Raw genomic sequence first — 14,722 nt, 5'->3', positions numbered from 1 at the left:
CATTAAATGGAGATAATTCACTCTGTTTTAGAAAAAGCTTGCTAATAAGTGAGGTATAAGAGCTCTGCTCTTTTAAGGCCCATTGATGACAAAGAGCTAACATTGCTCTAGATTTTAAGAGAAAAAATAGAACTCTAGGAATTAAAGATTACATAAATTAAACATTACATAATTCAACAATAGCCTGACTTGTCCTTGTGTCTTAAAATAAAGTGAAATAATGCTTCTTTAAAGGGAAATTGTTTAGAAGGATTTCAAATATTCCTATTTTTTCATTATTTTAAAATCATTAGAAAATGATCTAGTTCAATAACCAGTTTAAATTAAAATAACAAAGAACTTCCAATTAAAATGAATAGGAGCATCCTCTATTGATCATCATGTTTGAAAATATAACCTAATTATAACCTGGTACAGAAATGGTAAATCTAAAGTTTGCAAGTCAAATTAATATAGTAGAAAACAGTAACAGTAGCAAAGAAGAAATGTTTCATTAAATACATTTAAATGTCATATAAAACATATTTAAAATTTTATTTCTTTTGATTTAAAAGTAAAATATTGATAAATTTGAAAATTATAATCTATATTAGAATAGGTTATTTATCCAGATGTCCTGATTTTAGCAAATTTGTCAGTTTATCAAGAATCAGAACAGTGGATTTGGAAAGAGATTAAGATTTATTTTAAACCCATTACATTCAAATTCTATTACATTATTTCCTATTTTAATTCAGGTCAGGGTAATGTCAGATTTTATAAGTTCTCTAAGTAGCCTTATTTTCATTTTCTTAAAAATCGCTAGTTTAAGCATACTCTTCCAAGTTGGTACGTTTGTCTGTGGCTGTTTAGTCTCTGTGGTTATGAGGCAGTTTCTGTTGACTATCAGGCTATACAAACATGCGTCTTTCTGCTGATTTGAAGCAAGCATGTTGATTCAATGCAGGGCACAGAACTTTTCTTACAGGAGGGTTTGTTGGTCTTTTGTTTCAAACCAGTTGTTACCTTGGGTAATTCACTTATCTCATCTAGATTTTAGCTTTCTTTCCTGCAAAATACAGAAATTCATGAGCTTTAGAGGTCCATATAGTTTTAAAATCAAATGATTTTTTGTCATATCTGCACTGATACCTTAGTGTATAAGATTTCACCTAAGAGCAAGTTTTGATAAGATGTTATCTCATATTACTTAATCCCACAATGTCCTAGTCATGGTAGATACAATCACTAATTAAATCTTCCCCATAAATCTGTCAAGGGGCTCGTACGATCATTTTAATTTCACAGATATTTCAGAGAGTTGATATTCAAAACCAGGACTAACTTTACTTCCAAGCTTGTGTTCTTATTCTGCACACAGTGTCCCACGCAAGCACTGGGAGTAAAAATAAAAAGGCAATTGGACCCTAAAAGGTGAGCAACATGAAGGGAAAAGAAAATACAACTGGCCACTTGGGGAAAATGAGGATAAATCTGAATTCCTCTCAGTTCCTTTGGTGGTCAGCTTAACTTCAGTTAGTTAATAACCTAAAAGTAAGTGGGTGGTTAAAAGTTACACTTTTACACATTTTATAATAAGAATTATAAACTATTTGTGCTTTTGTATTATTCTCCAGAGAATAGTCTATTAAGGACAACTGAAAACATATATATAAAGCTCTAGCAGTGAGGGTTTCTGCAAAATATACCTTAGGTTTGCATCCTTGTCGCAGTGGCCATAAGCGCTCTCTTGTGGATACTAAGAGCTTTGTTCAATGCTGATCTGTTTGAAATTTAAGATGAAAGTCCACATGGAAAAATAATAAGCAAGCAACTTGAACAAAGTTATCTATTTCACTGATCTTCTCAGTCTTTGATTGAAAAGCCAGAAATAAGTGATATAAAGGCAAGTTTTATGAAAATGTCACATAAAAAGCACTCGTTATGTTTTATCTGTTCAAAAAGCACCAACCAAATAACAATAAACATGTAAACATATGCATGTGTGTGCACATTTTATAGATAAAGAGGAATGTGTATATGTATTCACACTTTTATATAAAATTACACCCATACCGTAATAGCTGTATAGCGGAAGTAGTAGGAAAGTAGAATTACTTATTACGAATTTCTTGCAGTTAACCCTCTGTGATGAAATTCTCATAGATTCTCATTAATGTGTTAAAGAAAGGAAGAAAACAAAATATAAAAATTACCAACACACAATATGTAAAAGCTGTCTTTTTTAGGTAGGATGTGAGTCCTAGCTTCGGTTTGCTTGATTACTGGGTGATACAGAGCACTGACTCCAAAGGCTGCACCACTGGTCCCTCTTCATTTTCTGAATTAGACCCTACACTGCAGGGGACCAGATAACATGACCCTATGTCCTGTCAGCTTGTTCTGCAATAAATCATCAGTGGCAACACCATTTGTTTAGGCCTATTTAAAAGGGTCTCCTGGGAAAATAAATCTGTGAGAAGAGAAAATACTTTCAAACTCACTTCTATTACTTCATCTCTTAATTCCATACACTTTTATCTCTTGGTCTCTCCGTAGTATCCCTGTATGTGCTATTTGTTTTTAAATATTGTGAGACACTTCAGCTGAATTAGCGAAGACCCAGATCATAACTCCTATAGATTAGCTAAAACAATTAGTTGTTAAATATTTAATGACAGGAAAGATTTCTTTGCTCAGGCATATTGTTCTGTCCATTAAATGAAAGCTAATGAAGCTTTGTTCTAGCTCTTCTTCCCTTTACTTATGAAAACATTATTCCCTGCAATCTTATGCATAAAAGCCACATCCCTCTCTCTGATAAACAAATTAGAATTACCAACATGCATTAGGCTATAATGAAAATCACATTTTATGCATTAAAGTGTCTTTTATATATTCAAAGTAGGTTATCACATAAGACATCAAGTAAATAAATGTTCTGTATCACTCATCCGTGTTTTCTTTTTTGGACAAGAAATCCGAAAGGAAATTTAGTGATCATTTGGCTCAAGTACATTGTTTTGCAGATGAGGAAGTGAAGTTCAGAGAGGTGATGGGTCTTGCTGAAGGTCATAGAGAAAGTTAGATCGAAAACCTTTGAAGCTGTGTGTGTTCTGGTTTCCCCAGCATGTTCAGATGCCTGTGCGTCAGTGATGGAGCCAGTCTCCCCATCGGATGGCTACACTGGGCATCTGGCATGTGGAATCTCTTCAGGATGCTCACCTTATTGCCAGAGTTGAATTTGAGAAGAAAGACAGGGAAGAGAAAATAATAATCTAAGAGACTAGAGGAGAATAAAAAGCCAATGAAACACAGGAACTTTTCAAGATACCCTATAAAACCTACAAATAACCTAATCATACGTCTCAAGGATTTTCTGAGTTCATGGTATCTTGAGTGGTGCAGTGGAAAGAAGGATTTTGATCACCTATGAGTAACATGAACTTACAGAAGCAATTTTGCCATTCAGAAATACCCACTTGGTGTGACTTAAAGTGTGATGCTGAGCAATGCACTGTGGCTCATTGATCTCACTGATGATTGGCTGTCACTCCAGTTGGAGCTGTGCTCCACCCAGTGCCTCAATCACTCTGACATGGCCATCCGAATGCACCAGTCCAGCAGACTTTCAAGTGAGCTGGGGAGGTTGAGCTTTTCAATTTATTATAGTTGAAGATCAATTCACATGGACACTGGATCAGGGCTCACATCCCTTTATAATCAATAAAAGCAAGACCACACTCTCACTCCCTATATTTTGGAAATATATTTTCTTCTTTTTCCCTTTAAATCATTTTAAAAAATTTATTATAGTTGATTTATAATGTTCTGCCAATTTTTGCTGTACAGAAAAGTGACCAAGTTACACATATATTCTTTTTCTCGCATTATCCTCCATCATGTTCTATCATGAGTGACTAGATATAGTTCCCTGTGCTATACAGCAGGATCTCATTGCCTGTCCACTCCAAATGCAATAGTTTGCATCTACTATTCCCTAATTCCCAATCCATCCCACCCCCTTCCCCTCCCCCTTGGCAACCACAAGTCTGTTCTCCATGTCCATGAGTTTTTGTTTTTGTTTTTTTTTTCTGTAGATAGGTTCATTTGTGCCATATATTAGATTCCAGATATAAGTGATATGATATGGTATTTGTCTTTCTCTTTCTGACTTACTTCAGTTAGTATGAAAATATCCAGTTCCATACATGTTGCTGCAAATAGCATTGTTTTGTTCTTTTTATGGCTGAGTAGTAGTCCATTGTGTATATATACCATATCTTAATCCATTCATCTATCTAAGGACATTTAGGTTGTTTCCGCTTCTTGGCTATTGTGAGTAGTGCTATAGTGAACATAGGGGTACATGTATCTTTTTCAATGAAACTTTTGTCCAGATAGATGCCCAGGAGTGGAAATATGTTTTCAATGAATAAGCGTTGTAGCTAGGATGAAGCTGAGCAACACATGAAACATGAACAGGAATGGGTTTCTCCTGAACATTTACTCTGTTTCTCCTTCTTAAGCTTTATTTATTCACTTTCAAACCTTCTTTATACCTCATTCCTATCAAAAGCATATCCACAGCAGAATCTATAATTAAATAATTTGTTATTGTCCCATCCTGGGCACACATGCATTTTAACAGAAGGCTTAATGAGAAAGGAAACAAACATGAATTATTAAGGCTTGTCATATGCCAGGTGGATCCTAAGTCTGAGTTGCATCTAGTCCTGTGAGTAATTCTGAGTTAGGTAATAGGTATCTCAATTTTGCAGATAAGAAAATGGAAAGGAAATAGAATCAACAGCAAGAAAATGTGTGTGGGGCATGAGAGTGTGTATCCGGGTGGCAGGGGGTGGGAATGTGGAGTGAGTTGGAAAAGCACAATGACTTGGCTAATTGTATTCTGGAAAGTCCTTGACAATTTTGACCATAATTTTATCCTTGGAGTCTGTCTTGATTCTGAGTCTTGCAGTGTTAATTTGAAGAAATTGCTGTTGTTAAAAATTCTTTTCTGGTCAGCGCCTAGATTTCCTAAAGAGATAGAATAAGACAGGTGCTTGCTGAAAACAGTGCTCATAGCATTTGTTTTGCAAATTAGGCTTTTTTCCCCCATTCTGATGTTAGTGACCTTGGTGGGGTCATCTCAGGAAAAAAGAGACTCTTGTGCTTCCTTTCCTTCTAAGATCCTTAGTTCCTTCTGATTCAGTGCTTCTCAAAGGTAGGAATTGAAACTCATAAAAGTAGAATTTACTTACCAAGTTGCCTAGTTATTCCAATGGGTCAATCCTGTTCCTTCTGTCTCCTACCAGTTTGATTCTTAGATATTCTCCAACATGCTTTTAAGTCTATTGCATTTCAAATTCCTCTATCTCCTCTTTCTCTTGTTCTTTGATATAGTTAAAATTTTCTGGGGAAAGGTGAAATGCACAATCTTTTCATGTATTTCATGGTGAAGATGATTCCAATGTGACAATTGACAAGTGCAGGAAGGTGATAGACTTGAGTCAGATGTTTGCAAATTTACCCACAAACATCCATTCCTACCCCACCCTGTTCCAAATAATTTATTGCTACTGTGAAGATATAAATCATACAGTGATGAAATTCTTCAGTTTTTTTGCATGTGGAGGCAGACAGGATAGTTTAAGGACTACATTTGATTAAATCTCCATTTACAAAATAATAAATGATCTAAGTGTAACTCAGTCTTCGTGTAATTCTAACAAAGGAAAAGAAAGCAGATATTAAACCTGAAAAATGTTTTATCCATATTTTAATCAGAAATGATTCATATAGAGCAATCTACAATTAAAAAAAACTTGATATGCCCAATATCGTACCTGACAACATTAAGAATTATTTTGGAATGTTAGTACAACCCTTGTAAGTTGTATAGGATACCAAAATTTGCAATCTAAAGAAACACCTTTATCACAGACTGCTCAGTGAATGTCTCATAGAATAACAAGTCTAGGTTGAATTAACTCACTCAAAAAAAAAAAAACAATTTTAATTGCACCTGAGGGGTTCTGATGATAGAAACAATATTTTAAGTGATTGAAAACAATTAGCAATAAACTAATTGAGTCCTTTTCAAGGCATCATTATTGAGTACTTCAGCAAATCTGAGTGTTTAGGAGAAAATAGCTTATTAACTTCTGTCCCTTCATGAAAAAAAGAACATTCCTGACATTATTTCATTAATAAGATGTTCCTGAAAAATAGAGGATAAAAGACAAATCCAAGATTTTTAAAAATTACATTCTGCCACATCCTTTTCCCCTTCCTTTCCTTCATCCCTCCCCGCTTCCCTCCCTCTCTCCCTTATTTTTTATGCCATCCTGTGTCTTAGGCCAAAGAAAGGTTTAAACACTTCAGTTGCACAGAAATCGAAAAGGAATTTCATGATTCTGTGAGTTTAAAAATGTGTGCGTGTGTTTTCATTTTTGGTAGCTAGTTTATTTTAGGAATTGATGTATTTGAATGGAATTTATACATGTGGGAAAGTAATGACTGGTATTGAAAAAAAGGTTCATGTTTACATTTTTCTTTTCCATTATGCTTTTATACTAATATGCAATATGATAATTATGCAATTAGAATTATACAGTTAATTGTTTTTTAAATCCTTATTTGGAGACATAAATTACCTCTGAATGATTTTTATGCTAACCTCATGATTCTTTACTATTGTTCTTGAACTATTATCTCTGAACCAGGAAAGCATAGTTTATTTTGAGACGTTATACTCACCTGTTGGATTCTATTCTGACCAGTTGTATGATCCCAAACAATTACCTCATATTTCTAGCCTCAGTTTCCTCACTGATAAAATGAAGAGATATTATTCTTGGGGAGATTAAAGGGGAGTGTGCATAAAAGCTCTTACTGTGGTGTGTATGCAAAAGGAGGGTCAGCTCAAATTATAAAATGATCCTTCCCCAAAACATTCAAAAAACTGGACTGTTTAATGATTACTTTATATAAAATTAACTCAAATTCAAGAAAATTCCTTTAAGTGATCTCAGTATAAGATGTGTATGTGTCTATAACAATATGAGTGATATTTTAATATATACATATAATATATATATAATATACCTGAATGCTTATCCCTTAAGTCATCTTGGAAAGGAAACACATATTCTAATAATTTCACCATTGCTTAAAACATTTTGGACTTTACTGATGGAAAATTCTTCAGAAGCAAATCCTAAGTCATATTTAAAAAAAAAAAAAACCCTCAGTGTTATTGTTTTTATTTGACTAAAAATTTAGCCCATCCTTGAGAGGTTGAGGAAGGTCAAATGAGATGCTTTATCTCATTTGAAAGAGCTTCTTAAAATATAAAAAGCTATAGAAATGTAAAATGCTACAGAGTAGAGTATTAACAAATAAATAACCTCATTGAAAATATTAAAAAAGTATGCCTCAGGCTCTTGCAGAAATTCTGAAAACCTCCAAGTGTTTTGAGCTCTAGCTGCATTGTTATGATAATATATATACACACAGAGTCTCCAGAGTGCCTATGTGGAGGCAAGTAATACCCATTTGAGTATGTAAGATTTAGCTGATAAAACACATTCATTGGTATTATTGAATGATTTTATTACTACTCTGCTTTTAACCACCTGCCATATCTAAAAGTATCTTCTATCAACTGATTTTATCCAGGCACATCTTAGACTGATGAACCATGTTCTTCTGCTTGTTTTTCTTAGTGAATCCTCAAAGTTTGGGTCACAAGTTTGCCATGGCAAGCCAACTGTGACTTGGGCTGTAGTGCTACAAATAGTTGACTTCATATTACTCATTTCAGAGTTATTTAAAGAGCTGAATTAACATTGTAAAAATATATGTTTAAGTTTATAATTTTTGGAGCACGGTGGTACAAATGAGCAGTAAGCCAAGCAGATCACGGAATACATGTTAAAGTGGAAGCCTAGGAAGATGACATCCAGAACTGGCAGGTAGACTAACACTTGAGGCATGTTTGAACAGACAAGAAAATCTGATTTGCCAGTTAAAAAATATTGTGGTTTAAATTGACTGTCATCAGATCATTTGGATAACTCAGAACCCAGGAGAGGACAGGGTTTAATCATGTATAGTTTCCTCATTTGGACAGATTGATTTCATCTGACAAATATTTTCTGTTGATTGAGTCCCCTTCAGTTCTTTTTCAGAGGTCATTTCAAATCCTTTTGAACTTTTATTTTGTATGTTTAGCACTTCTCTTTTCTATTCTGTCACTTTGTATTAATTATATTTTCTGGCTAGTGACTGGATGTAATACTTCTTAATAAAAGCTGACTTATATCTTCCTGCTTTAATGCAGCAATAGACACATCCTCATCAGTGTCTGTGAGGCATCTTATCACAACTGGGAAATCAGAAATTGTGGATTAGCAGCTCTGCCAATGTTAAAATAGGAAAGGAGCTAAAACATTGCATGTCACATTTTCTGTATTAGTACATGTCTTTTGATACTCATAGAAACCTTAGAATTGTATAGACGGTCAATTGTTCAATATCAAGTTAAAAAAACAGCAAATTATATTTTGAAAATGAATGGATATATTATTTTTCCAGGAGAAAATGATCAATATTCTTTAAAGTTTTCCACCAAATAATGGACAGTTTATTAAAGGTATTCCTAGAGCAAGCATGTGCTTTGCAACATAGCTAAATCCATTAGGCAGAGAGAGAGGAGGGAACAGAGCCACAATACCAAAGATGCATTTTGCATATGATGGGGTACAAATCAGATGCTATCAAAATATTCAGCTTTAAAGTTTGTCAGTGCTAAGTTACAATGGATAAAAATTATCAAGCTTCTTCAATGAAATTATGTGAAATACTCCTCAGCAATCTACTCTATAATTTGTTGACTTTCAGGTAATTTCTAAGTCTTGAAAAAATGGAAGAATCTCTTGAAAATGCATGCATACTACTTACTGTTTTTGTTTAGTCATTTAATGGAATTATAATTCCAATATTTTAAGAAACACTATGTACTGTTGTCATTGTCCTGCAAATATCCCTTCAATTTAAAACATTTTTCTTTTCGAAAGGAACAGGTTGGAATCGAGGACAATACAATTACCGATATACCGAATCCTTCTTCAAAATCACATTCATGCTCTTCACATTTGCAGGTTTAATATGTTAGAATTTTAGAATGTCTGTTTTCAAACAGTATCATTTAAACACTGATTTTTTTTTCTTTTTTTGATACTTTGTGAACATTCCAACTTGGCTTCTAAGAAGTTAGGGTGTCACACCTTTTCATAAATATAATTGCTACATTTGAAAAGATTTTTTAATTCCACACAGAGGAAGAGTGGGGAGAAATTAAGATTCCAATAAGACATATATCAGGGCAGAAGAATTCCGTTACCAAAGCCTCGGAAGTAACATCACTACACCCATCAGAGTCAATGCCATAGTTTCCGTTGCTGCTGTACATCCTGCTCCCGTTGTGTCTAAAGTGCTACCACCGTCTGTTGGATGGATCTGCTTTACATCATTGAGGTTCATCTCATCGGGTATCCCTGTAGAGGCAAATGAGAAAACATGGGATAATGGATAACCCCCTCACCATGATACATCTAGCACAGCTCTTAACCCAGTTCGGGGACACACTGTTTTATTTGTTTTGTGTAGCATTCTCTGTGTGTTTCAGCCAACTCTAAAAGATTAATATTGATACAAGTAGTCTGCCATTTTTCAGTTGGAAAGTGCAGGACCTTGAGTGGGAATGCTCAAAAAATTTGTGACAACAAAGTAAAGAACACTTTCCAGAATGTAAAAGCATTTGGAATATTTCTCTACTGTCATTGAAGTAAAGAAATTTAATTAAAATGTCCTCAGGTATAGTATTATTGCTTGTCCTAGAGATGTCACAACTACAGTAACTGTGAAATCTTTTCTCATGAAAATAAAACCATGTAAGGAGAAATCATTAAATAGGACATTTTTAAGAAGGGGAATTTAGGAGTTCCCTCTGTGGTGCAGTGGGTTAAGAATCCAACTGCAGAGACTTGGGTTGCGCACAGGTTCCATCCCTGGCCTAGCGCAGTGGTTTAAAGGATTCCATGTTGCCACAGCTGTGGCTCAGGTTGCAGCTGTAGCTCAGGTTCAATCCCTGGCCTGGGAACTTCCCTATGCTGTGGGTGTGGCCATTAAAAAAAAGTAGAAATTATATAGACCATATTTTGTACTAGGTTAAATTATGCATAGGATCCTTATTGAAATTTATCAAAGAATGATAACAAATACCAAATGATATCCTTCAAACCTATGCAGAGCTGTGAGAATAAGTGTGTAGACATCTGTCAATAGATCAAAGAATTTGTTAGTAGGATGGACTAGAGATTGAAGTTAGGGATAAAGTGTTTGATTTAAAAAAAATGTTGATCTAGTAATCCCGCTCCTGGGCATCTATCCAGAGAAAACCATGACTCGAAAAGACATATGTACTTCAATGTTCATTGCAACACTATATGCAATAGCCAAGACATGGAAACAACCTAAATGTCCATTGACAGAGGAGTGGATCAAGAAGATGTGGTACATATATACAATGGAATATTACTCAGCCATTAAAAGGAAAGAATTAACAGCATTTACAGCAATATGAATGGACCTAGAAATTGTCATGCTAAGTGAAGTTAGTCAGACAGTGAAATACCAACATCAAATGCTATCACTTATATGTGGAATCTAAAAAAAGGACACAAGGAACTTTGCAGAACAGATACTGACTCACAGACTTTGAAAAACTTATGGTTTCCAAATGAAACAGGTTGTGGACGCACTGGGAATTTGGGATGGAAATGCTATAAAATTTGGTTGCGATGATTGTTGTACAACTATATATGTAATAAAATTCATTGAGTAATAAAAAAAATGTTGGACCAAAATTTGGTTACAGGCTGGTTATTACTTTTTTTTTTGTCTTTTCTAGGGCCACACCCACAGCATATGGAGATTCCCAGGCTAGAGGTCTAATGGGAGCTGTAGCTGCCAGCCTACACCAGAGCCACAGCAAACGCGGGTTCCAAGCCTTGTCTGCAACCTACACCACAATTAATGGCAACGCTGGATCCTTAACCCACTGAACGAGGCCAGGGATCGAACCCACAACCTCATGGTTCCCAGTCAGATTTGTTAACCACAGTACGACAACAGAAACTCTGGGTTATTACTTTTGTGTAAACCTAACAAACTAAGGAAGACTTCAGCTCCCAAAGTATTGGGGACAAAATGATTATTTTCTTAAAGAAGTTTACCTTAGTGTGACATGCCTAGGGAATTATTGATTTATCACTGACGATCTAGTGCCACCAGTGTGCTGAGACTGAGCGACTGTCTGGGTTATCTCATGGCAGGCCACTATCAGTCATAATTAACAAGCTTAAGTTCAATGTTACTACAGCCACAAATATTGACACCGTAATTACAGTGAGACTGAAAAAAAAGGCTTCATTCATATAAGGAGAAGTCAATATTTATGTAATTAGGTCAATACATATATATAATTCAGAAGGTAAGTTCTACTGCGCTCAGGGATGAGAACATTAAAACAAAGCTCAGCTCTACTGATCTGACATATTGATTTTACAGTCTGAGCTCTTGCATCATTATTCATTGTTTGGGTACTTGTTTTGCCCTTCTGTGTCATTAGGCAAGATGAATAAACCAGTGATTCCTTTTTTTTTATAGGGACTGGAGTGGAGTGTGAATATTTTAGTCATGGTTTTATACCCCTTGTTATGCTAGAGTGTAACAAGGAGCTATGAGGACTCTAGGCAATTAAAATTTTTTTTCCAAGATAACTACATAAATTTGAGCTTTAAGGGATTTACTTTTCCTTTTTAAAGCACTGTTAAGAGGTACTGGGATTGGATTCATGAATAACTTTTTCTCATGCCCTCCTGAGCTGGTATTTTCCTTATTCATTCATGAACTAAGCAATGGTCTGGGTTCAGGGAGTACCATGCATGATTAGTATAAATATGAAAACAGCAAGATGTTAAATCCTAGGCCTGCAAGTCAGGCGATGTCAGAAGTGATATCCCATCTTCAGTCAGATGCCATTTTAAACATCAGAGGTAGAGATGCTACTAATAAATGTGATGGTTCTAAGGATGATGGTCCCTTGAGATAAGAATTAGATGAAAAGAATTAAAGATCCTTTGAGGAGCCTGGCAGTCAGGGCTGTAGTTTCAGATCACATCACAACCTGGCCTGGACATCTGTTAAGAAACCTTCACATGCCAAGAAGGCCAAACTCACAATTATTTGATGCAATGATTGTTTTCTTAAGGGAAATTAATTAAGCTTGTAAATCATGCCGAAGTTCAGCCAAAGACCCATAAAGGAAAAATCAGTTTAGAGATTTAGTGAATTAACAGAATAAAGAAAAACAGAATAATTTTAAACAACCTTTTCTATGCATAATAGCAACAGCCAAAGATAAATTTCTATTTGTGCTCTTGATGGCTTGCAGTCTGGTGGGATAGCCATACTATTATAAAAATAAATGTAATATTACAATTCAGGCACATGCCTGGTGGTTGATACTGTGAAATAATAGACTCTTATGCAGGAGGAGGTCTCAATTATCTACCATCCAGTTGACAAAGGCAAGATAGGAGATGACAGCCAGTTTGGCAAGGATATAACCCTTTATTAAGGAGGTTTGCCAAAATATAGCAAAAGTGTTTAAGGTGAATATTTACCTAGACCCTAAAATTCTCCTTTAATGAAGAAATTCCATGGGAATAATTTTAAAAATATGCACATATTTACCCACAAAATGTTAATCTGTGCATTTTTAGTGAAAAATCATAAGCCATTAAGTGTTCACTATTCAGTAGGGGACTGGGTTAAGAAAATTAAGTGTATTAGCGTATTTTAAAAGATCCCCAAAGTAGATATTTATTGGTACAGAAAAATGTGTTTTAATATAATTTTATACACGTACTTTTATGATCTTTAAAGATCTTTGAACTCTGATGTCTCTGGCTGCTTTTCTTTGAAAGTAGGGAATCCATTCTTCTGTATTCAAAAAATTTGGTAATAGGTGAATATATAAATTGCTGAATTTAAATGAGGACAGAGAATTACAAAACTGTAAAAAATGCATTTCTCCAATTTAATTTTATCTCCCCCACTCCAGTTTTATTGATATAAAATTGACATAGAACATTGTGTAAATTTAAAGCATACAATATATTGATTTGATGTACTTAACATATTACAAATGATTACCACCATAATGTTAGCTAATGTCCTCATCAGGCCACGTAATTACCATTTCTTTTTTGGTGCTGAGAAGATTTAAATAAGATATACCCACTTAGCAACTTTTGAATGTATGTATAATTCAGTATCACTAGCTGTAGTCACCATATTCTACTTTAGATACCCAGAACTAACTTACAAATGGAATTTTATACCCTTTGAACAACATCTCCTCATTTCCTCACATTCCAGTCCTTGGTAACCATCAATCTACTGTTTCTATGAGTTTGGCTTCTTTAGGTTACACGTATGTGATATAATACAATATTTGTCTTTCTCTGACTTATTTCACTTAGCATAATGCCCTCAAATTTTATCTAAGTTGTAGCGAATGGCAAAATTGTCTTTTTTCTCATGTCTGTATAGTATTCCATTGTTTTTATATAAACCATGTCTTCATCCACCCATCCATTGAAAACTGCTAGACTGTTTCCGTATCTTGGCTATTGTGATTAATGCTACAGTGAACATGGGGGTGTAGATATCTTTTCAAGATGCTGTTTTCAATTCTTTTGGGTATATACCAAGAGGAGGGATTGCTAGATCATATGTAAGTTCTATTTTTTTAGAGAAACTCCATACTGATTTCCATAGTGACTGCATCAATTTATAGTCTCAACAATAGTGGGCAAGGGTTTCCTTTTCTCCACATCCTTGCCAACATTTATCATGTCTTTGTGGTAACAGCCATTCTAACAGGTGTGGTTTTGCTTTGAATTTTCCTGTTGATTAGTACTGTTGAGTATCTTTTCATGTACCTATTCACCAATTGTAAGTCTTATTTTGAAAAAAAAAGTGTCTATTTCCTCAAATTCAGTCTCTTCTAATATAAAGGCATAAAATCATATTGTGGTGGCACGGAATATAGGATAAAAGATTAGAATTAGAAGTGAACTTAGAATTTTACATCTAAGAAGAAAAATAGTGGATGTAATGGAAAGGATTCATTATGAGAACAATTAACAAGTATTTGCTAAATAAAGTTTCTATGGATCTTGTTATGTTAAATAAAAACTACCCTTGGTCACTAGTTACTGAACTAATCATGGTCATTTATACCAAGAGCAGCCATATGTATGCCGCAAGGACATTAGGGAGTGATTAGTCCATTCTTATCTCCTAGGAAATATGACTGATAGGTTCACCCAGGATATTGAGTCACTTGAGTCTAGGATATATCACGGAAAACACTGTGTTATTTTCCAAGTTTCCTTGGGACTTCCATGTAATCCAAGAACAAAAGAATTGTGCCTCTGTGGTTGAAAAGACAAGGTCCGTGGTAAAAATGAACCACCCTAACTGAAGGTAATCTCTGTGATTTTCTATTTGACTTTCAGAGAGTCTGACTGTCTTATGGTAACCTCTTGCATTCTCTGTGGGACAAGGGTCTGAGATTTATTTAGAGTCCCTTTGGTGGATTCTT

The 14,722-nt window shown here is 34.7% G+C and overlaps 1 protein-coding gene across 1 annotated transcript in view; it reads right to left on the bottom strand.

Moving 5' to 3' along the window:
* Positions 1–9,214: 9,214 nt before the first annotated feature.
* GPC5 (glypican 5) overlaps positions 9,215–14,722 on the bottom strand; it is a 1,373,090-nt gene continuing 1,367,582 nt past the window's right edge. Inside the window, exon 8 of the mRNA XM_047756327.1 lies at positions 9,215–9,542. Within this exon, the coding sequence (XP_047612283.1) occupies positions 9,385–9,542 (158 nt within the window). The 3' untranslated portion in view covers positions 9,215–9,384. The remainder of the gene's footprint in view (positions 9,543–14,722) is intronic.

Source organism: Phacochoerus africanus, chromosome 13 (assembly GCF_016906955.1).
Source record: "Phacochoerus africanus isolate WHEZ1 chromosome 13, ROS_Pafr_v1, whole genome shotgun sequence".
NCBI classification, from domain to species: domain Eukaryota; kingdom Metazoa; phylum Chordata; class Mammalia; order Artiodactyla; family Suidae; genus Phacochoerus; species Phacochoerus africanus.
Note: the sequence above shows the minus strand (reverse complement) of the source record. Positions and strands in the feature narration are given on the sequence as shown.